At 42.7% G+C, this 24,303-nt stretch overlaps 1 protein-coding gene across 1 annotated transcript in view; it reads left to right on the forward strand.

Moving 5' to 3' along the window:
• The window catches only part of LOC120017348 (A disintegrin and metalloproteinase with thrombospondin motifs 14-like), a 106,604-nt gene extending 83,176 nt beyond the window's left edge, over positions 1–23,428 (forward strand). Inside the window, exons 7-15 of the mRNA XM_038960099.1 lie at positions 2,996–3,101; positions 6,859–7,002; positions 9,137–9,269; positions 9,966–10,079; positions 10,614–10,762; positions 12,092–12,264; positions 16,183–16,316; positions 19,199–19,322; positions 23,304–23,428. Coding sequence (XP_038816027.1) covers positions 2,996–3,101; positions 6,859–7,002; positions 9,137–9,269; positions 9,966–10,079; positions 10,614–10,762; positions 12,092–12,264; positions 16,183–16,316; positions 19,199–19,322; positions 23,304–23,428 — 1,202 coding nt within the window. The remainder of the gene's footprint in view (positions 1–2,995; positions 3,102–6,858; positions 7,003–9,136; positions 9,270–9,965; positions 10,080–10,613; positions 10,763–12,091; positions 12,265–16,182; positions 16,317–19,198; positions 19,323–23,303) is intronic.
• The last annotated feature ends 875 nt before the right edge of the window (positions 23,429–24,303 follow it).

Consider the following 24,303-nt stretch of genomic DNA (forward strand, 5'->3'; position numbering starts at 1 on the left):
TCTAACTAAGTCATTCAAACCAGGTTTGGGGTCAATTCCAATTTCAGTTTCTTTCCTGAATTGACAGACTTGATTGAAATAGAATTGAGCCCAACTCTGATGGTGATCATGGGGATTATAGGACACCTTTATGTCAGTGGCATATCATAGGGAACGTCATCTTCCTATAAACAGAGTAACTATTGGATATAAATATAACACGACTATTACATAACCATTTGACCATTTAATATAACTACATAACCATTATAACATAACCATCTGGCCATTTGGTATAACTACATAACCATTATAACATAACCATTATAACGTAACCATCTGATCATTTGATAGAACTACATAACCATTGGATGCCACCATGTGCCGCCATGTTCATTGTAGTTCTTTCCCACCGGGCAGAGCTAGATGAAATAGCTCCATTACAACAACCAGATTACAACCAGAACTGGTTCAAATGTGCTTATAGTGACATCATTACAACTGGGTTCTAGCTAATCACCACAGAGTACGTGTCCCAAATGGTACCCCATTCACTATGTAGTGCACTACTTTGGACCAAGGCCAATAGAGCTCTTGTCAAAAAAGTAGTCCTCTATATAGGGAATAGATTGGCATTTGGGGCATGGCCAACTGAAGCAGCCCCAATCATCAATATCTGTCTGTGTCTGCATTTTCTGCTTTTTACCTGCATGCCAAAGGTCTTCACATGGTCAGAGAGCATGATCATTTGTTTGAACAACAAACCCCCCAAAAATGTTGCATTTGAACCAAACAAACACTTAGCTAATCTGGATCGCTGCACATCTCTTGATCGAGTATAGTAGTTATATATAGTAAGTAAATATAGTAGTTAGTATGTAGTATAGTAGTTAAATATAGAGTATAGTAGTTATATATAGTAAGTATATAGTATAGTAGTTATATATAGTGTATAGTAGTTAGTATGTAGTATAGTAGTTAGGATATAGTAGTTAAATATAGTGTATAGTAGTTAGTATGTACTTTAGTAGTTAGTATATAATATAGTAGTTATATATATTGTATAGTAGTTTATGTACTTTAGTAGTTAGTATATCGTATAGTAGTTATATATAGTGTATAGTAGTTAGTATGTACTATAGTAGTTAGTATATAGTATAGTAGTTATATATAGTGCATAGTAGTTAGTATGTACTATAGTAGTTAGTATATAGTATAGTAGTTATATATAGTGTATAGTAGTTATTATGTACTATAGTAGTTAGTATATAGTATAGTACTTATATATATATATATATAGTGTACAGTAGTTCATATGCAGTATAGTAGTTAGTATATAGTATAGTAGTTATATATAGTGTATAGTAGTTAGTATGTAGTATAGTAGTTATATATAGTGTATAGTAGTTAGTATGTAGTATAGTAGTTATATATAGTGTGTAGTAGTTGTGTGTGTATATATATATATACATATAGTTTACAGTATAGCACTTATGTATAGTATATATTATAGTACTTATGTATTGTATAGTATAGTATAGTAGTTATATATAGTATATAGTATAGTAGTTATATATAGTATAGTAGTTTGTATATATTATAGTAGTTATATATAGTGTATAGTAGTTTTATATATAATATACAGTATAGCACTTATGTATAGTATATAGTATAGTACTTATGTATAGTATAGTAGTTATATATAGTGTATAGTAGTTGTATTCATGTGTCCTTTGTGCTTTGTGTTTAAATATGTGTCATTACTGTATTGTTGGGTTATATTATACGGTTGTGTTTGGTTTTAACAAGCTTGTGTTGGTCTGTCTGTGCTGGGTTTAACAAAATCCTTTCAAGCTTACTGTCTATTTTAGCACATAGAGGAGGAATTTAGACACAAGCAAGTACACAGACAAAATCTTCAGGCCTTTCTCAAAGTTTGACAGTTTTTCAATTTTGTCGTAGCATAATTTCCTGCCTTTAGGCATTTCCTGATTATTGACACAGTATATTTTTAAAGGGTATTTTACTCGTCTGTTCAGCAGCACTTATCAGCTAACAACAGAGACACGCACTTACTGCTATCAACAACACACTGCTCATTGGACACAAATCAGAACATCTACTATGGAAATGAACACAGACTATAAAGCAAGTCTTCTTCATGTGCATCTGTCCCAGATGGCACACTATTCCCTATGATGCGCACTATGGTCCCTGGTCAAAAGTAATGTACTATATAGGGAACAGGGTGCCATTTGGGGATTTAGCCACACATGAAGACGACATGCTTTATATACAGTAATCTGTGTTCATTTTCATATTTAGTTGTTCTGATTTATGTCCAATTAGTAGTTGTCTCTGTTGGGATAATTCATAATTTTCTCTTATGTAAAAAAAAAAAAAAAACACTTGGAGCCGAAGTCAATCAAACATCCTGTATTAGCAGCAATGTTTACGCAGTAGCTTTGTTTACACAACTACTACCTGTAAAAAGGTGCATGCATTCTGAGAAGTCTGACAACTAGAAGTACCTACCAGTGTCAGGAGACTCTACGTGCTATTTCACATGTACACAAAACTATTGCAAAATGCAATAGATACTTTATATGCCTCTTGACAGGTTGTCGTTGCAAATAGCAATGTGTTCTTAATTGGCCTCGCTGTAGAGGAAGTTGACCACTGACCAAGATAGTAAAGTATGATTTATGTATGATTTACTAGATAAATTGGTATTGAAGACGTCTCCCGAAACACAGACAGACATCTAAAAGCAGGCCAGCCTAGTCTCACCTTCATCCAACCCCACCACATCATCATAACCATGGTTTGATCACAGCCTTAGAGAGGCATATGTACCAGACCTGGGTTCAAGTAATATTTATTTTTAATTGTAAGTCGTATTTCAAGTAGTATTTGAACCCAGGTGTGATGTAACAGCTATACAACCCTTCATCTCTGCATATGCCTGCCTAGCGGGTTTGTTATCAGTGCTGTGTGTGTGATCTGTGTTGCCTAGGTTACGCCCCGGTGACAGGCATGTGCCATCCTCTGAGGAGCTGCACTCTGAACCACGAGGACGGATTCTCCTCGGCCTTCGTGGTGGCGCACGAGACCGGACATGTGTAAGTCATCGCAGCACACAGGCTGCGTCCCAAGTGGCACCCTCCTCCCTGTTGTTCACTACTGTTGACCAGAGGCCTACGGGACCTATGAGCCCCATAGCTTGAAGAAACTAAAGGGATACAAGCAAAGAGCTGTGTGTGGGGGTTTGTCTGCACTGCAGAGGAAGTAGGCTGCCTTTGGGAACAGAGACATGGACACAGCTGGAAAACACAGAATTTAGACACCCTCCAGATGGGGGTCTATTCCATTACAAATCGGTCTATTCAGGAAGTAAATTGTAATTGCAGTTATTTTATATCAAGTTTATCATCGAATAATTAACCTGCAGCAACTATGTGTGACTGCTTTTCCAATTATACATGGACTGGATTACACATTGACTGGATTACACATTGACTGGATTACACATTGACTGGATTACACATTGACTGGATTACACATTGACTGGATTATACATTGACTGGATTATACATTGACTGGATTACACATTGACTGGATTACACATTGACTGGATTACACATTGACTGGATTACACATTGACTGGATTACACATTGACTGGATTACACATTGACTGGATTATACATTGACTGAATTACACATTGACTGGATTACACATTGACTGGATTACACATTGACTGGATTACACATTGACTGAATTATACATTGCTTGGATTACACATTGACTGAATTACACATTGACTGGACTACACATTGACTGGACTTTACATTGACTTGATTACACATTGACTGGATTATACATTGACTGAATTACACATTGACTGGATTACACATTGATGGATTACACATTGATGGATTACACATTGACTGGATTACACATTGACTGAATTACACATTGACTGGATTACACATTGACTGTAAATCCACTTTACTGTTTTGACAGGAAATCCACTTTACTGTTAGTTTTGACTGTAAATCCACCGTACTGTTAGTTTTGACTGTAAATCCACCTTACTGTTAGCCAGGACCATTACATTAGAGCTGCTGCTCTACTTAGTCTAGCCAGGACCATTACATTAGAGCTGCTGCTCTACTCAGTCTAGCCAGGACCATTACATTAGAGCTGCTGCTCTACTTAGTCTAGCCAGGACCATTACATTAGAGCTGCTGCTCTACTCAGTCTAGCCAGGACCATTACATTAGAGCTGCTGCTCTACTTAGTCTAGCCAGGACCATTACATTAGAGCTGCTGCTCTACTTAGTCTAGCCAGGACCATTACATTAGAGCTGCTGCTCTACTTAGTCTAGCCAGGACCATTACATAAGAGCTGCTGCTCTACTTAGTCTAGCCAGGACCATTACATAAGAGCTGCTGCTCTACTTAGTCTAGCCAGGACCATTACATTAGAGCTGCTGCTCTACTTAGTCTAGCCAGGACCATTACATAAGAGCTGCTGCTCTACTTAGTCTAGCCAGGACCATTACATAAGAGCTGCTGCTCTACTTAGTCTAGCCAGGACCATTACAGTAGAGCTGCTGCTCTACTTAGTCTAGCCAGGATCATTACATTAGAGCTGCTGCTCTACGTAGTCTAGCCAGGACCATTACATAAGAGCTGCTGCTCTACTTAGTCTAGCCAGGACCATTACATAAGAGCTGCTGCTCTACTTAGTCTAGCCAGGACCATTACATAAGCGCTGCTGCTCTACTTAGTCTAGCCAGGACCATTACATTAGAGCTGCTGCTCTACTTAGTCTAGCCAGGACCGTTACATTAGAGCTGCTGCTCTACTTAGTCTAGCCAGGACCATTACATTAGAGCTGCTGCTCTACTTAGTCTAGCCAGGACCATTACATAAGCGCTGCTGCTCTACTTAGTCTAGCCAGGACCATTACATTAGAGCTGCTGCTCTACTTAGTCTAGCCAGGACCATTACATAAGAGCTGCTGCTCTACTTAGTCTAGCCAGGACCATTACATAAGCGCTGCTGCTCTACTTAGTCTAGCCAGGACCATTACATTAGAGCTGCTGCTCTACTTAGTCTAGTCAGGACCGTTACATTAGAGCTGCTGCTCTACTTAGTCTAGCCAGGACCATTACATTAGAGCTGCTGCTCTACTTAGTCTAGCCAGGACCATTACATTAGAGCTGCTGCTCTACTTAGTCTAGCCAGGACCATTACATTAGAGCTGCTGCTCTACTTAGTCTAGCCAGGACCATTACATTAGAGCTGCTGCTCTACTTAGTCTAGCCAGGACCATTACATAAGAGCTGCTGCTCTACTTAGTCTAGCCAGGACCATTACATTAGAGCTGCTGCTCTACTTAGTCTAGCCAGGACCATTACATAAGAGCTGCTGCTCTACTTAGTCTAGCCAGGACCATTACATTAGAGCTGCTGCTCTACTTAGTCTAGCCAGGACCATTACATTAGAGCTGCTGCTCTACTTAGTCTAGCCAGGACCATTACATTAGAGCTGCTGCTCTACTTAGTCTAGCCAGGACCATTACATTAGAGCTGCTGCTCTACTTAGTCTAGCCAGGACCATTACATTAGAGCTGCTGCTCTACTTAGTCTAGCCAGGACCATTACATTAGAGCTGCTGCTCTACTTAGTCTAGCCAGGACCATTACATTAGAGCTGCTGCTCTACTTAGTCTAGCCAGGACCATTACATTAGAGCTGCTGCTCTACTTAGTCTAGCCAGGACCATTACATCATTATAAGAAGTATCGTAAGTGTTCCTAAGCACAGAGAATTTGTCTACGTACTAAACCACACCGTATTCCCTATATAGTGCATTACTTTTGATCTGAGGCCTATGAGCCCTAGTCAACAGTAGTGCCCTATATAGGGAATAGAGAGTCAACAGTCATGCCCTACATAGGGAATAGAGAGTCAACAGTAGTGCCCTACATAGGGAATAGAGAGTCAACAGTAGTGCCCTATATAGGGAATAGAGAGTCAACAGTAGTGCCCTATATAGGGAATAGAGAGTCAACAGTAGTGCCCTACATAGGGAATAGAGAGTCAACAGTAGTGCCCTATATAGGGAATTTAGAGTGAACAGTAGTGCCCTATATAGGGAATAGAGAGTCAACAGTAGTGCCCTATATAGGGAATAGAGATTCAACAGTAGTGCCCTATATAGGGAATAGAGAGTCAACAGTAGTGCCCTACCTAGGGAATAGAGAGTCAACAGTAGTGCCCTATATAGGGCATAGAGAGTCAACAGCAGTGCCCTATATAGGGAATAGAGAGTCAACAGTAGTGCCCTATATAGGGAATAGAGAGTCAACAGTAGTGCCCTATATAGGGAATAGAGAGTCAACAGTAGTGCCCTATATAGGGAATAGAGAGTCAACAGTAGTGCCCTACATAGGGAATAGAGTCAACAGTAGTGCCCTATACAGGGAATTTAGAGTGAACAGTAGTGCCCTATATAGGGAATAGAGAGTCAACAGTAGTGCCCTATATAGGGAATAGAGATTCAACAGTAGTGCCCTATATAGGGAATAGAGAGTCAACAGTAGTGCCCTACATAGGGAATAGAGAGTCAACAGTAGTGCCCTATATAGGGAATAGAGATTCAACAGTAGTGCCCTACATAGGGAATAGAGAGTCAACAGTAGTGCCCTACATAGGGAATAGAGAGTCAACAGTAGTGCCCTACATAGGGAATAGAGAGTCAACAGTAGTGCCCTATATAAGGAATAGAGTCCCATTTGAGACGTAGGCTTTGTGTTTGAACGTAACACTGTGTTTTGCTCATCAATAACTCAGGTACCATTTCAACAGGTTAGGTATGGAACATGACGGACAGGGGAATCGTTGTTCTGACGAGACCAGCATGGGGAGTATCATGGCACCGCTGGTCCAAGCAGCCTTCCATCGCTACCACTGGTCACGCTGCAGTAAACAGGAACTGAACCGATACATCCAGTAGGTGCAGCCTTCACCATACCACTGACAACCTTCTGACAACCTTCCCAGAATTCACAGCTTTTCCACAAATCCTGGTCACTGACATAACACTGACATCACTGACCTATATCACTGACCTATCAGAGACATGTATCACTGACATATATCACTGACCTATATCACTGACCTATCAGAGACATGTATCACTGACCTATATCACTGACCTATATCACTGACCTGTATCACTGACCTATATCACTGACCTATATCACTGACCTATCAGAGACATGTATCACTGACCTATATCACTGACCTATATCACTGACCTGTATCACTGACCTATATCACTGACCTATATCACTGACCTATATCACTGACCTATATCACTGACCTATCAGAGACATGTATCACTGACCTATATCACTGACCTATATCACTGACCTGTATCACTGACCTATATCACTGACCTATATCACTGACCTATCAGAGACATGTATCACTGACCTATATAACTGACCTGTATCACTGACCTGTATCACTGACCTATATCACTGACCTATATCACTGACCTGTATCACTGACCTATCAGAGACATGTATCACTGACCTATATCACTGACCTATCAGAGACATGTATCACTGACCTATATCACGTCAACAGTGAAGAGGCGACTCCGGGATGCTGGCCTTCTAGGCAGAGTTGCTCTGTCCAGTGTCTGTGTTCTTTTGCCCGTCTTAATCTTTTCTTTTTATTGGCCAGGTTGAGATATGGCGTTTTCTTTGCAACTCTGGCTAGAAGGCCAGCATCCCGGAGTCACCTCTTCAGTGTTGACGTTGAGACTGGTGTTCTGCCTAGAAGGCCAGCATCCCGGAGTCGCCTCTTCACTGTTGACGTTGAGACTGGTGTTCTGCCTAGAAGGCCAGCATCCCGGAGTCACCTCTTCACTGTTGACGTTGAGACTGGTGTTCTGCCTAGAAGGCCAGCATCCCGGAGTCGCCTCTTCAGTGTTGACGTTGAGACTGGTGTTCTGCCTAGAAGGCCAGCATCCCGGAGTCACCTCTTCACTGTTGACGTTGAGACTGGTGTTCTGCCTAGAAGGCCAGCATCCCGGAGTCACCTCTTCAGTGTTGACGTTGAGACTGGTGTTCTGCCTAGAAGGCCAGCATCCCGGAGTCACCTCTTCAGTGTTGACGTTGAGACTGGTGTTCTGCCTAGAAGGCCAGCATCCCGGAGTCACCTCTTCAGTGTTGACGTTGAGACTGGTGTTCTGCCTAGAAGGCCAGCATCCCGGAGTCACCTCTTCAGTGTTGACGTTGAGACTGGTGTTCTGCCTAGAAGGCCAGCATCCCGGAGTCACCTCTTCACTGTTGACGTTGAGACTGGTGTTCTGCCTAGAAGGCCAGCATCCCGGAGTCGCCTCTTCAGTGTTGACGTTGAGACTTGGTGTTTTGCGGGTACTATTTAATGAAGCTGCCAGTTGAGGACTTGTGAGGCGTCTGTTTGTCAAACTAGACACTCTAATGTACTTGTCCTCTTGCTCAGTTGTGCACCGGGGCCTCCCACTCCTCTTTCTATTCTGGTTAGAGCCGGTTTGCGCTGTTCTGTGAAGGGAGTAGTACACAGCGTTGTACCAGATCTTCAGTTTCTTGGCAATTTCTTGCTTGGAATAGCCTTAATTTCTCAGAACAAGAATATACTGACGAGTTTCAGAAGAAAGTTATTTGTTTCTGGCCATTTTGAGCCTGTAATCGAACCCACAAATGCTGATGCTCCAGATAGTCAACTAGTCTAAAGGCCAGTTTTATTGCTTATTTAATTAGCACAACAGTTTTCAGCTGTGCTAACATAATTTCGAAAAGGGTTTTCTAATGATCAATTATCCTTTTAAAATGATAAACTTGGATTAGCTAACATAAAGTGCCATTGGAACACAGGAGTGATGGTTGCTGATAATGGGCCTCTATACACCTATGTAGATATTCCATTAAAAATCAGCCGTTTCCAGTTACAATAGTAATTTACAATATTAACAATGTCTACACTGTATTTCTGATCAATTTGATCAGCTCTTATGACTGTCTCTGTTCTGATGTGTTTTATCCCCCTCCATCTCTTATGACTGTCTCTGTTCTGATGTGTTTCAACCCTCCAGCTCTTATGACTGTCTCCTGGACAACCCTTTTGAGCACAAGTGGCCCAAGCTTCCTGAGCTACCTGGGATTAACTACTCCATGGACGAGCAGTGTCGTTTTGATTTCGGAGTGGGCTACAAGATGTGCACCGCTGTAAGTCCACTCCACCAGCTAGCTAGACCCCTGAGATATGAGAATAAAAACTGTGACCGTTGGTGACGGGGCAGCCTGTCAATGTGTGTCCTAAATGGCACCCTATTCCATATATAGTGCACTGCTTTTTACCAGGGCCCATCGGGAATAGCTTGCCATTTGGGACGCAGATTCAGGACTGCATGGGGCACTCAGTACCACTCAGGCCTTTGACCTTCTGAGGATGGGATTCAAATATTACAAAGGTTAGTCTTAGATGGAGCAGGGTCCTGCATTCTCCTTACTAACCCCCTGGTCCATAGGATTAGATAGAGTGGGAAGCTATTTGCTGGGTTCTACTTTCCCTGTGTGAGATTGCAGAGGGGCCATGACTTCTGGGAAGAGACTAGGTGACCCGTAGACTGGCCACGGAAATGCACTAACTACCTCTCATCTCTCTCTCTCTCTGACCACCTCTTCCGTTCTCTCTGACCTCCTCTTCCCTACTCTCTCCTCTTCTCTCTGACATCCTATTTCTTAACTTTCTCTCTCTCTCTCTCTCTCTCTCTCTCTCTCTCTCTCTCTCTCTCTCTCTCTCTCTCTCTCTTTCTCTCTTTCTTTCTTTCTTTCTTTCTTTCTTTCTTTCTTTCTTTCTTTCTTTCTTTCTTTCTTTCTTTCTTTCTTTCTTTCTTTCTTTCTTTCTTTCTTCTCCTATAGTTCCGGACATACGATCCCTGCAAGCAGCTGTGGTGTAGTCACCCTGACAACCAGTACTTTTGTAAGACCAAGAAGGGTCCGCCGGTGGATGGGACAGAGTGTGCACCATCAAAGGTGGGAAATGGCTCAAAAAGAAACCATGGATTTCTGATGACAATAGATAGAGCTAATAATATACACTGCTATACTTCATCTTTAGGAACACTTCTCCAAAAAGTACACAATTACTTGAAGAAGTTTTAATAAATTAATATTACAAAGAACATATCGGCCCGTTTGAATGTTATAATAATAATATTTGGTAGGTGCATATATTTGTTCTATGTCCCACATATACTGATGTCAATCTGCAATGGATATATAACACAGGTGGCATCTTACCCATACATTTAAATAGCATTAAAAGAGCATTTAATCAGCTATCATACTCCATGGACGAATAGTGTTCGTTCTCATGTTCTATCCCTGTTCCTTTAGCCAGGATTGCTCGAAGCATAACAGTTGTTGTGAACTCTGACCCAGGACATGTTCAGGGCTCCATTCTAGCCATGGTTTGAATGGTAATAGGGCCGATGAATGGACAGATATTCTATGTACTGTATGTCTGTATGCGCTGTTGACTCTCCTGTGTCCTGTCTGTTTGTTTAGTGGTGCTTCAAGGGCCACTGTATCTGGCGCTCCTCTAGCCAGCCTCAGGGCCATGACGGTAACTGGGGGTCCTGGACTAAGTTTGGGTCCTGCTCCAGAACCTGTGGAGGTGGAGTACGCTCCCGCAGCAGAACTTGTAACAACCCTGTGTGAGTGTCTGTCACAGGGGAACAGGTGGGGGACATTGTGGGTAGTGTGGATAGAGATGTATAAATCTGGCTCTGGGGTGGGTTCTTAGGTCTCCTTACTGACGTTACCCTCTACATCCTGTTAGGACTTCTACCTACATCCTGTTAGGACTTCTATATACATCTTGTTAGGACTTCTACCTACATCCTGTTAGGACTTCTACCTACATCCTGTTAGGACTTCTACCTACATCCTGTTAGGACTTCCATATACAGGCTATATGATTCATGCACATAATGTGACATGTAGTTCACAGATACTTTGTGTCTTTAGTCGGAGACGTGTCAGAGGATGTCTGAAGGAAAGTCAAAGGGGATCATGTTTTTATTTACGCTGAACTTTCCTTGGATATTTGTGTGTGTGTGTGTGTGTGTGTGTGTGTGTGTGTGTGTGTGTGTGTGTGTGTGTGTGTGTGTGTGTGTGTGTGTGTGTGTGTGTGTGTGTGTGTGTGTGTGTGTGTGTGTGTGTGTGTGTGTGTGTGTGTGTGCGTGTGTCATCTAAATAACAATTAACCCTGTGTACTACATCATGACCCTCACTAGAGACTCCTTACTCAGATCTAGTTAAATGGAACTAATCACTGAACCTGGACGACAGGCCCAGTTCTACCATGATCCACATTACAGTTAAATGGAACTAATCACTGAACCTGGACGACAGGCCCAGTTCTACCATGATCCACATTACAGTTAAATGGAACTAATCACTGAACCTGGACGACAGGCCCAGTTCTACCATGATCCACATTACAGTTAAATGGAACTAATCACTGAACCTGGACGACAGGCCCAGTTCTACCATGATCCACATTACAGTTAAATGGAACTAATCACTGAACCTGGACGACAGGCCCAGTTCTACCATGATCCACATTACAGTTAAATGGAACTAATCACTGAACCTGGACGACAGGCCCAGTTCTACCATGATCCACATTACAGTTAAATGGAACTAATCACTGAACCTGGACGACAGGCCCAGTTTTACCATGATCCACATTACAGTTAAATGGATCTAATCACTGAACCTGGACGACAGGCCCAGTTCTACCATGATCCACATTACAGTTAAATGGAACTAATCACTGAACCTGGACGACAGGCCCAGTTCTACCATGATCCACATTACAGTTAAATGGATCTAATCACTGAACCTGGGCGACAGGCCCATCACTGCACTACTTTTGACCTGGGTCCATAGGGAATAGGGTGCTATTTGGGATACACAATAGGTGTTAATTACTTGGGTTGTTTGTTTATTGTTTCTGTGTTGTCGCCCCCTGTCTCCAGGCCTGCGTACGGCGGTCGGGATTGCCCCGGGTCCACCTTTGATTACCAGATGTGTAACATGGAGGAGTGTGCCGGACCCTACGAAGACTTCCGCGCTCAACAGTGTGTCCAGAGGAGCAACAAATACCACAAGAACACCAAGCACACCTGGCTACCTTACGAACACCCAGATGGTAGGACACGGCCTGCTTCCCAAATGGAACACTAGGCCTTTAGTGCGCTACTTTAGACCAAGGTCAAAGGTCAAATGGGTTGTAGTGAGTCATGTTAAACTTACAGTAAAGAAACTCAGAATGTCAATGTCTGCATCACAAATCGAACCCTATTCCCTAGATGGTGCACTACTTGTGACCAGGACTCTGGTTAAGAGTAGTGCATTGTTTAGGGATTAGGGTGCCATTTTGGATATTACCACATTGTAAAGTATTGGCTTGATATATTAAGCCCTGCCGTTCTAAAAGGTGAAACCATAATGTCCACTAGGTGTCCAATTAGCAATAAAAGGATTCTAATACATATTTACCATAATAACACAGTTTCCATACAATAATAATAATTTCTATATTAATTATATATCTTACATAAGCAATACTAAATCAACCAAATACGTTTTATACATTTACAATACGTTTTTCTTTAACACAAACAATATGGCTGTAACAATGAGATGTGCAGAATGCAGAGAGCCGCTGCACGGCACGCACAGTAAGAACAATATGGCTGTAACAATGAGATAAATAGAAGATGGATGGGAGGGAGAGACTCATATATATATACACTATATATGCAAAAGTATGTGGACACCCCTTCAAATTAGTGGATTTGGCTATTTCAGAAAATCGAGGACATAGCCATGCAATCTCCATAGACAAACATTGGCAGTAGAATGGCCTTACTAAAGTGCTCAGTGACCTTCAAAGTGGTACCGTCATAGGATGCCACCTTTCTGACAAGTCAGTTTGTCAAATGTCTGCCCTGCTAGAGCTGCCCCGGTTAACTGTAAGTGCTGTTATTGTGAAGTGGAAATGCCTAGGAGCAACAACGGCTCAGCTGCGAAGTGGTAGGCCACACAAGTTCACAGAACGGGACCGGCGAGTGTTGAAGCGAGTAGCGCGTAAAAATCATCTGTCCTCAGTTGCAACACTCACTACCGAGCTCCAAACTGCCTCTGGAAGTAACGTCAGCACAACAAATTTTAATCGGGAGCTTCATGAAATGGGTTTCCACGGCCGAGCAGCCGCTCACAAGACGAAGATCACCATGCGCAATGCCAAGCGTCGACTGGAGTGGTGTAAAGCTCGCCGCCACTGGAAACATGTTCTCTGGAGTGATGAATCTCGCGTCACCATCTGGCAGTCTTACGGAAGAATCTGGGTTTGGCGGATGACAGGAGAACGCTACCTGCCCGAATGCATAGTCCCAACGGTAAAGTTTGGTGGAGGAGGAAAAATGGTCTGGGGCTGTTTTTCATGGTTCGGGCTAGGCCCCTTAGTTCCAGTGAAGGGAAATCTTAACGCTACAGCATACAATGACATTCTAGACGATTCTGTGCTTCCAACTTTGTGGCAACAGTTTGGGGAAGGCCCTTCCTGTTTCAGCATGTCAATGCCCCTGTGCACAAAGCGAGATCCATACAGAAATGGTTTGTCGAGATCGGTGTGGAGGAACTTGACTGGCCTGCACAAAGCCCTGACCTCAACCCCATTGAACACCTTTGAGATGAATTGGAACGCCGACTGCGAGCCAGGACTAATCGCCAACCTCAGTGCCCGACCTCACTAATGCTCTTGTGGCTGAATGGAAGCAAGTCCTCGCAGCAATGTTCCAACATCTAGTGGAAAGCCTTCCCAGAAGAGTGGAGGCTGTTATAGCAGCAAAGGGGGGACCAACTCCATATTAATGCCCATGATTTTAGAATGAGATGTTTGACGAGCAGGTGTCCACATACTTTTGGTCATGTAGACTGTGTGACTCAGTGTTTTCCTCATTAATGTCTAAAGTCAGACTACTGCTGGTGAGACAGACACTGACAGAAGTCGACAGTATCTGGACATTAAATACAACTTCCTGAAAGAACAATAGCACATTTGTGGTGTCAATAACATACAGGAACATCTACATCACACACATCAGTGTAACCATTTCAGACGCCCACATGTGAACTGAGCATAGGATCTCTATCATCTCTGGCCTTGTGTTCCTGAGGTGAAAGAAAGCAGCAGAGATACAATGAAAACTTTCTCTGTTATTTATTTAGTTTATCTTCCCTCAGTCAGGACTAAAGTATGTGTTCATTTTGTTTTCTTTCTCTAGGGAGTTTTACTAGCCACTGTGCTTCTGCGTTGCTTTCTCTCTGGTTTCTTAGACTGGGTATCCTCTAGGGAGTTTTACTAGCCACAGTGCTTCTGCCTCTGCGTTGCTTCCTCTCTGGTATCTTAGACTGGGTATCCTCTAGGGAGTTTTACTATCCACTGTGCTTCTGCATTGCTTCCTCTCTGGTATCTTAGACTGGGTATCCTCTAGGGAGTTTTACTAGCCACTGTGCCTCTACATTGCTTTCTCTCTGGTATCTCAGACTGGGTATCCTCTAGGGAGTTTTACTAGCCACAGTGCTTCTGCCTCTGCGTTGCTTCCTCTCTGGTATCTTAGACTGGGTATCATCTAGGGAGTTTTACTATCCACTGTGCTGTTGCTTCCTCTCTGGTATCTTAGACTGGGTATCCTCTAGGGAGTTTTCCTAGCCACTGTGCTGTTGCTTCCTCTCTGGTTTCTTAGACTGGGTATCCTCTAGGGAGTTTTACTAGCCACAGTGCTTCTGCCTCTGCGTTGCTTCCTCTCTGGTATCTTAGACTGGGTATCCTCTAGGGAGTTTTACTAGCCACTGTGCTTCTGCATTGCTTCCTCTCTGGTATCTTAGACTGGGTATCCTCTAGGGAGTTTTACTAGCCACAGGGCTTCTGCCTCTGCGTTGCTTCCTCTCTGGTATCTTAGACTGGGTATCCTCTAGGGAGTTTTACTAGCCACAGTGCTTCTGCCTCTGCGTTGCTTCCTCTCTGGTATCTTAGACTGGGTATCCTCTAGGGAGTTTTACTAGCCACAGTGCTTCTGCCTCTGCGTTGCTTCCTCTCTGGTATCTTAGACTGGGTATCCTCTAGGGAGTTTTACTATCCACTGTGCTTCTGCCTCTGCGTTGCTTCCTCTCTGGTATCTTAGACTGGGTATCCTCTAGGGAGTTTTACTAGCCACTGTGCTTCTGCATTGCTTCCTCTCTGGTATCTTAGACTGGGTATCCTCTAGGGAGTTTTACTAGCCACAGGGCTTCTGCCTCTGCGTTGCTTCCTCTCTGGTATCTTAGACTGGGTATCCTCTAGGGAGTTTTACTAGCCACAGTGCTTCTGCCTCTGCGTTGCTTCCTCTCTGGTATCTTAGACTGGGTATCCTCTAGGGAGTTTTACTAGCCACTGTGCTTCTGCTTCTGCGTTGCTTCCTCTCTGGTTTCTTAGACTGGGTATCCTCTAGGGAGTTTTACTAGCCACTGTGCCTCTGCGTTGCTTTCTCTCTGGTATCTTAGACTGGGTATCCTCTAGGGAGTTTTACTAGCCACTGTGCTTCTGCCTCTGCATTGCTTCCTCTCTGGTATCTCAGACTGGGTATCCTCTAGGGAATTTTACTAGCCACTGTGCCTCTGCATTGCTTTCTCTCTGGTATCTTAGACTGGGTATCCTCTAGGGAGTTTTACTAGCCACTGTGCTTCTGCCTCTGCATTGCTTCCTCTCTGGTATCTCAGACTGGGTATCCTCTAGGGAATTTTACTAGCCACTGTGCCTCTGCATTGCTTTCTCTCTGGTATCTTAGACTGGGTATCCTCTAGGGAGTTTTACTATCCACTGTGCTTCTGCGTTGCTTCCTCTCTGGTATCTTAGACTGGGTATCCTCTAGGGAGTTTTACTAGCCACTGTGCTTCTACTTCTGCATTGCTTCCTCTCTGGTTTCTTAGGCTGGGTATCTGAAAAGCACTTTGTGACAACTGCTGATGTAAAAAGGGCTTTTTAAAATACATTTGATTGATTGATTGATCTTCACCTGTGTAGAGGCTCACAAGTGTGAGTTGAGCTGTCAGTCCAAAGAGACCGGTGAGGTGGTGGTCATGAACCAGGTGATGCATGATGGGACGCGGTGCAGCTACACAGACCCTTTCAGTGTCTGCACCCGGGGGGAATGTCTGGTATGTACAGTATAGCTATATCTCTATCTATACCACTCTCTATCTATACCTCTCTATCTACACCTCACTATCTATACCTCTATCTATACCGCTCTCTATCTATACCTCTCTTTATCTACACCTCACTATCTATACCTCTATATCTATACTTCTCTCTATCTATACCGCTCTCTATCTATACCTCTCTCTATCTACACCTCACTATCTATACCTCTATCTATACCTCTCTCTATCTATACCTCTCTATCTATACCTCTATCTATACCGCTCTCTATCTATACCTCTCTCTATCTACACCTCACTATCTATACCTCTATATCTATACTTCTCTCTATCTATACCGCTCTCTATCTATACCTCTCTCTATCTACACCTCACTATCTATACCTCTATCTATACCTCTCTCTATCTATACCGCTCTCTATCTATACCTCTCTATCTACACCTCACTATCTATACCTCTATCTATACCTCTCTCTATCTATACCTCTCTATCTATACCTCTATCTATACTGCTCTCTATCTATACCTCTCTCTATCTACACCTCACTATCTATACCTCTATCTATACCTCTCTCTATATATACCGCTCTATCTATACCTCTCTATCTATACCTCTATATCTATACCTCTCTCTATCTATACCACTCTCTATCTATACCTCTCTATCTATACCGCTCTATCTGTACCTCTCTATCTGTACCTCTCTATCTGTACCTCTCTCTATCTATACCTCACTATCTATATCTCTCTATCTGTACCTCTCTATCTATACCTCTCTATCTGTACCTCTCTATCTGTACCTCACTATCTGTACCTCTCTATCTATACCTCTATCTATACCTCTCTATCTGTACCTCTCTATCTGTACCTCTCTATCTATACCTCTCTATCTATACCTCTCTATCTGTACCTCTCTATCTATACCTCACTATCTATACCTCACTATCTATACCTCACTATCTATACCTCACTATCTATACCTCGTTCTATCTATACCTCTCTCTATCTATACCACTCTCTATCTATACCTCTCTATCTGTACCTCATTTTCTATACTTCTCTCTATCTATACATCTCTCTATCTATACCTAATTTTCTATACTTCTCTCTATCTATACATCTCTCTATCTATACCTCACTATCTATACCTCACTATCTATACCTCGTTCTATCTACACCTCTCTATCTATACCTCTCTCTATCTATACCACTCTCTATCTATACCTCTCTATCTGTACCTCTCTATCTGTACCTCTATCTATACCTAATTTTCTATACCTCTCTCTATCTATACCTCACTATCTATACCTCTCTATCTATACCTCTCTCTATCTGTACCTCTCTCTATCTATACCTCATGTTCTATACCTCTCTCTATCTATACCCCTCTCGATCTATACCTCTTTTTCTATACCTCTCTCTATCTATACCTCTTACTATCTATACCTCATTTGCTATACCTCTTTCTATCTATACCTCTTTCTATCTATACCTCTTTCTATCTATACCTCTCTCTATCTATACCTCTATCTATACCTCTCTATCTGTACCTCTCTCTATCTACACCTCACTATCTATACCTCTCTATCTATACCTCTCTCAATATATACCTCTCTCTATCTATACCTCTTTCTATCTGTACCTCTATCTATACCTCTCTATCTATACCTCTCTATATCTACAGTGGCTTCAGTGCCTCTCTCTCTCTCTGTTTCTCTCTCTCTCTCTCTCTCTCCCTCTGTTTCTCTCTCTCTCTCCCTCTGTCTTTCCATGAAGTCTTCTTAATGTTTTGATTGTAGGTTAGATACCATATCAGACGTTGACATTTTCCAGACCAGACCAAAACGTTTGTAGATTGAGGGCCAGATTCAACATATGTTATGTCTCCTTTACCAATCTGTGTCTTTGATAGATTGGTATCGCTTCTTTAGCAGAAGTCTGGAGAGTAGTGTTCCACTGCAAGTCAGACAGCCTAGAAGCAGCCTCCCGCAGCCTAATCTCAGTCAGTGTAAAAGTCAGACAGCCTAGACTGAGCCTCCCCCAGCCTAATCTCAGTCAGTGTAAAAGTCAGACAGCCTAAACTGAGCCTCCCCCAGCCTAATCTCAGTCAGTGTAAAAGTCAGACAGCCTAGAAGGAGCCTCCCCCAGCCTAATCTCAGTCAGTGTAAAAGTCAGACAGCCTAGAAGCAGCCTCCCCCAGCCTAGACTGAGCGTCCCCCAGCCTAATCTCAGTCAGTGTAAAAGTCAGACAGCCTAGACTGAGCCTCCCCCAGCCTAATCTCAGTCAGTGTAAAAGTCAGACAGCCTAAACTGAGCCTCCCCCAGCCTAATCTCAGTCAGTGTAAAAGTCAGACAGCCTAGATGGAGCCTCCCCCAGCCTAATCTCAGTCAGTGTAAAAGTCAGACAGCCTAAACTGAGCCTCCCCCAGCCTAATCTCAGTCAGTGTAAAAGTCAGACAGCCTAGATGGAGCCTCCCCCAGCCTAATCTCAGTCAGTGTAAAAGTCAGACAGCCTAGATGGAGCCTCCCCCAGCCTAATCTCAGTCAGTGTAAAAGTCAGACAGCCTAGATGGAGCCTCCCCCAGCCTAATCTCAGTCAGTGTAAAAGTCAGACAGCCTAGATGGAGCCTCCCCCAGCCTAATCTCAGTCAGTGTAAAAGTCAGACAGCCTAGATGGAGCCTCCCCCAGCCTAATCTCAGTCAGTGTAAAAGTCAGACAGCCTAGATGGAGCCTCCCCCAGCCTAATCTCAGTCAGTGTAAAAGTCAGACAGCCTAGACTGAGCCTCCCCCAGCCTAATCTCAGTCAGTGTAAAAGTCAGACAGCCTAGACTGAGCCTCCCCTTGGTTGATTGACTGACTGTGCCCTTCTCTCTCCCAGCACGTGGGCTGCGACAAAGAGGTTGGCTCGTACAAACAAGAAGACAAGTGTGGAGTCTGTGGTGGGGACAACTCCCACTGTCGCACTGTCAAACTGACCCTCACCAAGATGCCAAAGAAAACAGGTAAACATTGGCCAGTCACCACAGAGAAACCACAGTTCTGTTCAGAACACTGTGTTATTTCATTTGACTATTTCATTTGACTGGTCCCGGGTGGCGCAGTGGTCTAGGGCACTGCATCGCATTGCTAGCTGCGCCACCAGAGTCTCTGGGTTCGCGCCCAGGCTGGGCTGGGTTCGCGCCCAGGCTCTGTCGCAGCCGGCCGCAACCGGGAGGTCCGTGGGGCGACGCACAATTGGCATAGCGTCGTCCGGGTTAGGGAGGGTTTGGCCGGTAGGGATATCCTTGTCTCAGTATGTAAAATGTAATAAAATGTATGCACTCTACTGTAAGTCGCTCTGGATAAGAGCGTCTGCTAAATGACTAAAATGTCAAATGTAAACTATCAAGCAATACTTTGATGTTGAGAAATAGATATTACAGCTTGAAATCCCTAAAATCCTCTCCTACATTCTTAGAAAAATGATATGCTAAAAGGGTTCTTCGGCTGTTCCCGTAGGTAGAACCCTTTTGAGTTCCAGGTAGAACCCTTTCTACACAGGGTTCTACATGGAATCAAAAAGGGTTCTATCTGGAATCAAAAAGGGTTCTATCTGGAATCAAAAAGGGTTCTATCTGGAATCAAAAAGGGTTCTATCTGGAATCAAAAAGGGTTCTATCTGGAATCAAAAAGGGTTCTATCTGGAATCAAAAAGGGTTCTCCTATGGTGACAGCTGAAGAACTCTTTTGGAAGCCTTTTTTCTCAGAGTGTAATGTGCGTCGGACTGTGTTATGAATTCCCAGTTGGTGACTCTTGACTCTTGATAAGAGTCACCGGCAGGGGTATTCACAACACACTACACTATTTTATTTACCCTGTATTCACACAGCTACAGCCCTTGACATGTACACAGACTAAACACAAAACACTGTTATCACCTGTTCACACACAACAGTATAATTAGACACGTTTCTCCTCTGTTAGAGTCACTAGTAGGCCTGGGGTTGTCTGTATCATGGCTCTCAGAGTAGGACTTTGGTCTTTTAGATAGCAATGAATAAGGTTACATGGACAGGGGGGGACCTGATCCTAGATCAGCACTGCTACTCTGAAACCTATGATAGACATCGTCCCTGGTCTGTTGTTATTCTGTGGCTCATTGGATTAACTCCCTGACCAACCCGTTGTCTTGTTGTGTTGCCAGGTAGACATGCTGAAGATGTTTCATATTGTCTTGTTGTCCTGTAGACATGCTGAAGATGTTTCATATTGTCTTGTTGTCCTGTAGACATGCTGAAGATGTTTCATATTGTCTTGTTGTCCTGTAGACATGCTGAAGATGTTTCATATTGTCTTGTTGTCCTGTAGACATGCTGAAGATGTTTCATATTGTCTTGTTGTCCTGTAGACATGCTGAAGATGTTTCATATTGTCTTGTTGTCCTATAGACATGCTGAAGATGTTTCATATTGTCTTGTTGTCCTATAGACATGCTGAAGATGTTTCATATTGTCTTGTTGTCCTGTAGACATGCTGAAGATGTTTCATATTGTCTTGTTGTCCTGTAGACATGCTGAAGATGTTTCATATTGTCTTGTTGTCCTGTAGACATGCTGAAGATGGTTCATATTGTCTTGTTGTCCTGTAGACATGCTGAAGATGTTTCATATTGTCTTGTTGTCCTATAGACATGCTGAAGATGTTTCATATTGTCTTGTTGTGTTGTCCTGTAGACATGCTGAAGATGTTTCATATTGTCTTGTTGTGTTGTCCTGTAGACATGCTGAAGATGTTTCATATTGTCTTGTTGTCCTGTAGACATGCTGAAGATGTTTCATATTGTCTTGTTGTCCTGTAGACATGCTGAAGATGTTTCATATTGTCTTGTTGTCCTGTAGACATGCTGAAGATGTTTCATATTGTCTTGTTGTCCTATAGACATGCTGAAGATGTTTCATATTGTCTTGTTGTCCTGTAGACATGCTGAAGATGTTTCATATTGTCTTGTTGTCCTGTAGACATGCTGAAGATGTTTCATATTGTCTTGTTGTCCTGTAGACATGCTGAAGATGGTTCATATTGTCTTGTTGTCCTGTAGACATGCTGAAGATGTTTCATATTGTCTTGTTGTCCTATAGACATGCTGAAGATGTTTCATATTGTCTTGTTGTGTTGTCCTGTAGACATGCTGAAGATGTTTCATATTGTCTTGTTGTGTTGTCCTGTAGACATGCTGAAGATGTTTCATATTGTCTTGTTGTCCTGTAGACATGCTGAAGATGTTTCATATTGTCTTGTTGTCCTGTAGACATGCTGAAGATGTTTCATATTGTCTTGTTGTCCTGTAGACATGCTGAAGATGTTTCATATTGTCTTGTTGTCCTGTAGACATGCTGAAGATGTTTCATATTGTCTTGTTGTCCTATAGACATGCTGAAGATGTTTCATATTGTCTTGTTGTCCTGTAGACATGCTGAAGATGTTTCATATTGTCTTGTTGTCCTATAGACATGCTGAAGATGTTTCATATTGTCTTGTTGTCCTATAGACATGCTGAAGATGTTTCATATTGTCTTGTTGTCCTGTAGACATGCTGAAGATGTTTCATATTGTCTTGTTGTCCTGTAGACATGCTGAAGATGTTTCATATTGTCTTGTTGTCCTGTAGACATGCTGAAGATGTTTCATATTGTCTTGTTGTCCTGTAGGCATGCTGAAGATGTTTCATATTGTCTTGTTGTCCTATAGACATGCTGAAGATGTTTCATATTGTCTTGTTGTCCTATAGACATGCTGAAGATGTTTCATATTGTCTTGTTGTCCTGTAGACATGCTGAAGATGTTTCATATTGTCTTGTTGTCCTGTAGGCATGCTGAAGATGTTTCATATTGTCTTGTTGTCCTGTAGACATGCTGAAGATGTTTCATATTGTCTTGTTGTCCTGTAGACATGCTGAAGATGTTTCATATTGTCTTGTTGTCCTGTAGACATGCTGAAGATGTTTCATATTGTCTTGTTGTCCTGTAGACATGCTGAAGATGTTTCATATTGTCTTGTTGTCCTGTAGACATGCTGAAGATGTTTCATATTGTCTTGTTGTCCTGTAGACATGCTGAAGATGTTTCATATTGTCTTGTTGTGTTGTCCTGTAGACATGCTGAAGATGCTTCATATTGTCTTGTTGTCCTGTAGACATGCTGAAGATGTTTCATATTGTCTTGTTGTCCTATAGACATGCTGAAGATGTTTCATATTGTCTTGTTGTCCTATAGACATGCTGAAGATGTTTCATATTGTCTTGTTGTCCTGTAGACATGCTGAAGATGTTTCATATTGTCTTGTTGTCCTGTAGGCATGCTGAAGATGTTTCATATTGTCTTGTTGTCCTATAGACATGCTGAAGATGTTTCATATTGTCTTGTTGTCCTGTAGACATGCTGAAGATGTTTCATATTGTCTTGTTGTGCTGTAGACATGCTGAAGATGTTTCATATTGTCTTGTTGTGTTGTCCTGTAGACATGCTGAAGATGTTTCATATTGTCTTGTTGTCCTGTAGACATGCTGAAGATGTTTCATATTGTCTTGTTGTCCTGTAGACATGCTGAAGATGTTTCATATTGTCTTGTTGTCCTGTAGACATGCTGAAGATGTTTCATATTGTCTTGTTGTGTTGTCCTGTAGACATGCTGAAGATGTTTCATATTGTCTTGTTGTCCTGTAGACATGCTGAAGATGTTTCATATTGTCTTGTTGTCCTATAGGCATGCTGAAGATGTTTCATATTGTCTTGTTGTCCTATAGACATGCTGAAGATGTTTCATATTGTCTTGTTGTCCTATAGACATGCTGAAGATGGTTCATATTGTCTTGTTGTCCTATAGGCATGCTGAAGATGTTTCATATTGTCTTGTTGTCCTGTAGACATGCTGAAGATGTTTCATATTGTCTTGTTGTCCTATAGACATGCTGAAGATGTTTCATATTGTCTTGTTGTCCTATAGGCATGCTGAAGATGTTTGATATTCCGATCGGTGCCCGGCACATCGTTATAGAGGAGAATGAGACTTCCTCCCACATAATTGGTAAGTGTGTTTCGTTACAGCAGTATAAAACACCTTTGGGATGAATTGGAACGTCGACTGTGAGCCAGACCTAATTGTTCAACATCAGTGCCAGACCTCACTAAGTCCCCACAGCAATGTTCCAACATCTAGTGGAAAGCCTTCCCAGAAGAGTGGACGCTGTTATTGCAGCAAAGGGGGGAACCAACTCCATATTAATGCCCATGATTTAGGAATGAGATGTTCAACAAGCTTTTGGCCAAGTGGTGTACATTTCTTGTTGTCCTATAGGCATGCTGAAGATGTTTTGATATTCCGATCGGTGCCCGGCACATCGTTATAGAGGAGAATGAGACTTCCTCCCACATAATTGGTAAGTGTGTTTCGTTACAGCAGTATAAAACACCTTTGGGATGAATTGGAACGTCGACTGTGAGCCAGACCTAATTGTTCAACATCAGTGCCACCTCACTAAGTCCCCACAGCAATGTTCCAACATCTAGTGGAAAGCCTTCCCAGAAGAGTGGACGCTGTTATTGCAGCAAAGGGGGGAACCAACTCCATATTAATGCCCATGATTTAGGAATGAGATGTTCACAAGCTTTTGGCCAAGTGGTGTACATTTACAGTAGGGACATCCGCAGATCATGACTGCAGAACACCCCCCCCCCCCCCCCACGCCTGTTCGTAATGCTCGCCAGCCGTAGAGTTTCAGCCTGTTCGTAATGCTCGCCAGCCGTAGAGTTTTAGCCTGTTCGTAATGCTCGCCAGCCGTAGAGTTTCAGCCTGTTCGTAATGCTCGCCAGCCGTAGAGTTTCAGCCTGTTCGTAATGCTCGCCAGCCGTAGAGTCTCAGCCTGTTCGTAATGCTCGCCAGCCGTAGAGTTTCAGCCTGTTCGTAATGCTCGCCAGCCGTAGAGTTTCAGCCTGTTCGTAATCTC

Source organism: Salvelinus namaycush, chromosome 22 (genome assembly GCF_016432855.1).
Source record: "Salvelinus namaycush isolate Seneca chromosome 22, SaNama_1.0, whole genome shotgun sequence".
Lineage (NCBI taxonomy): Eukaryota > Metazoa > Chordata > Actinopteri > Salmoniformes > Salmonidae > Salvelinus > Salvelinus namaycush.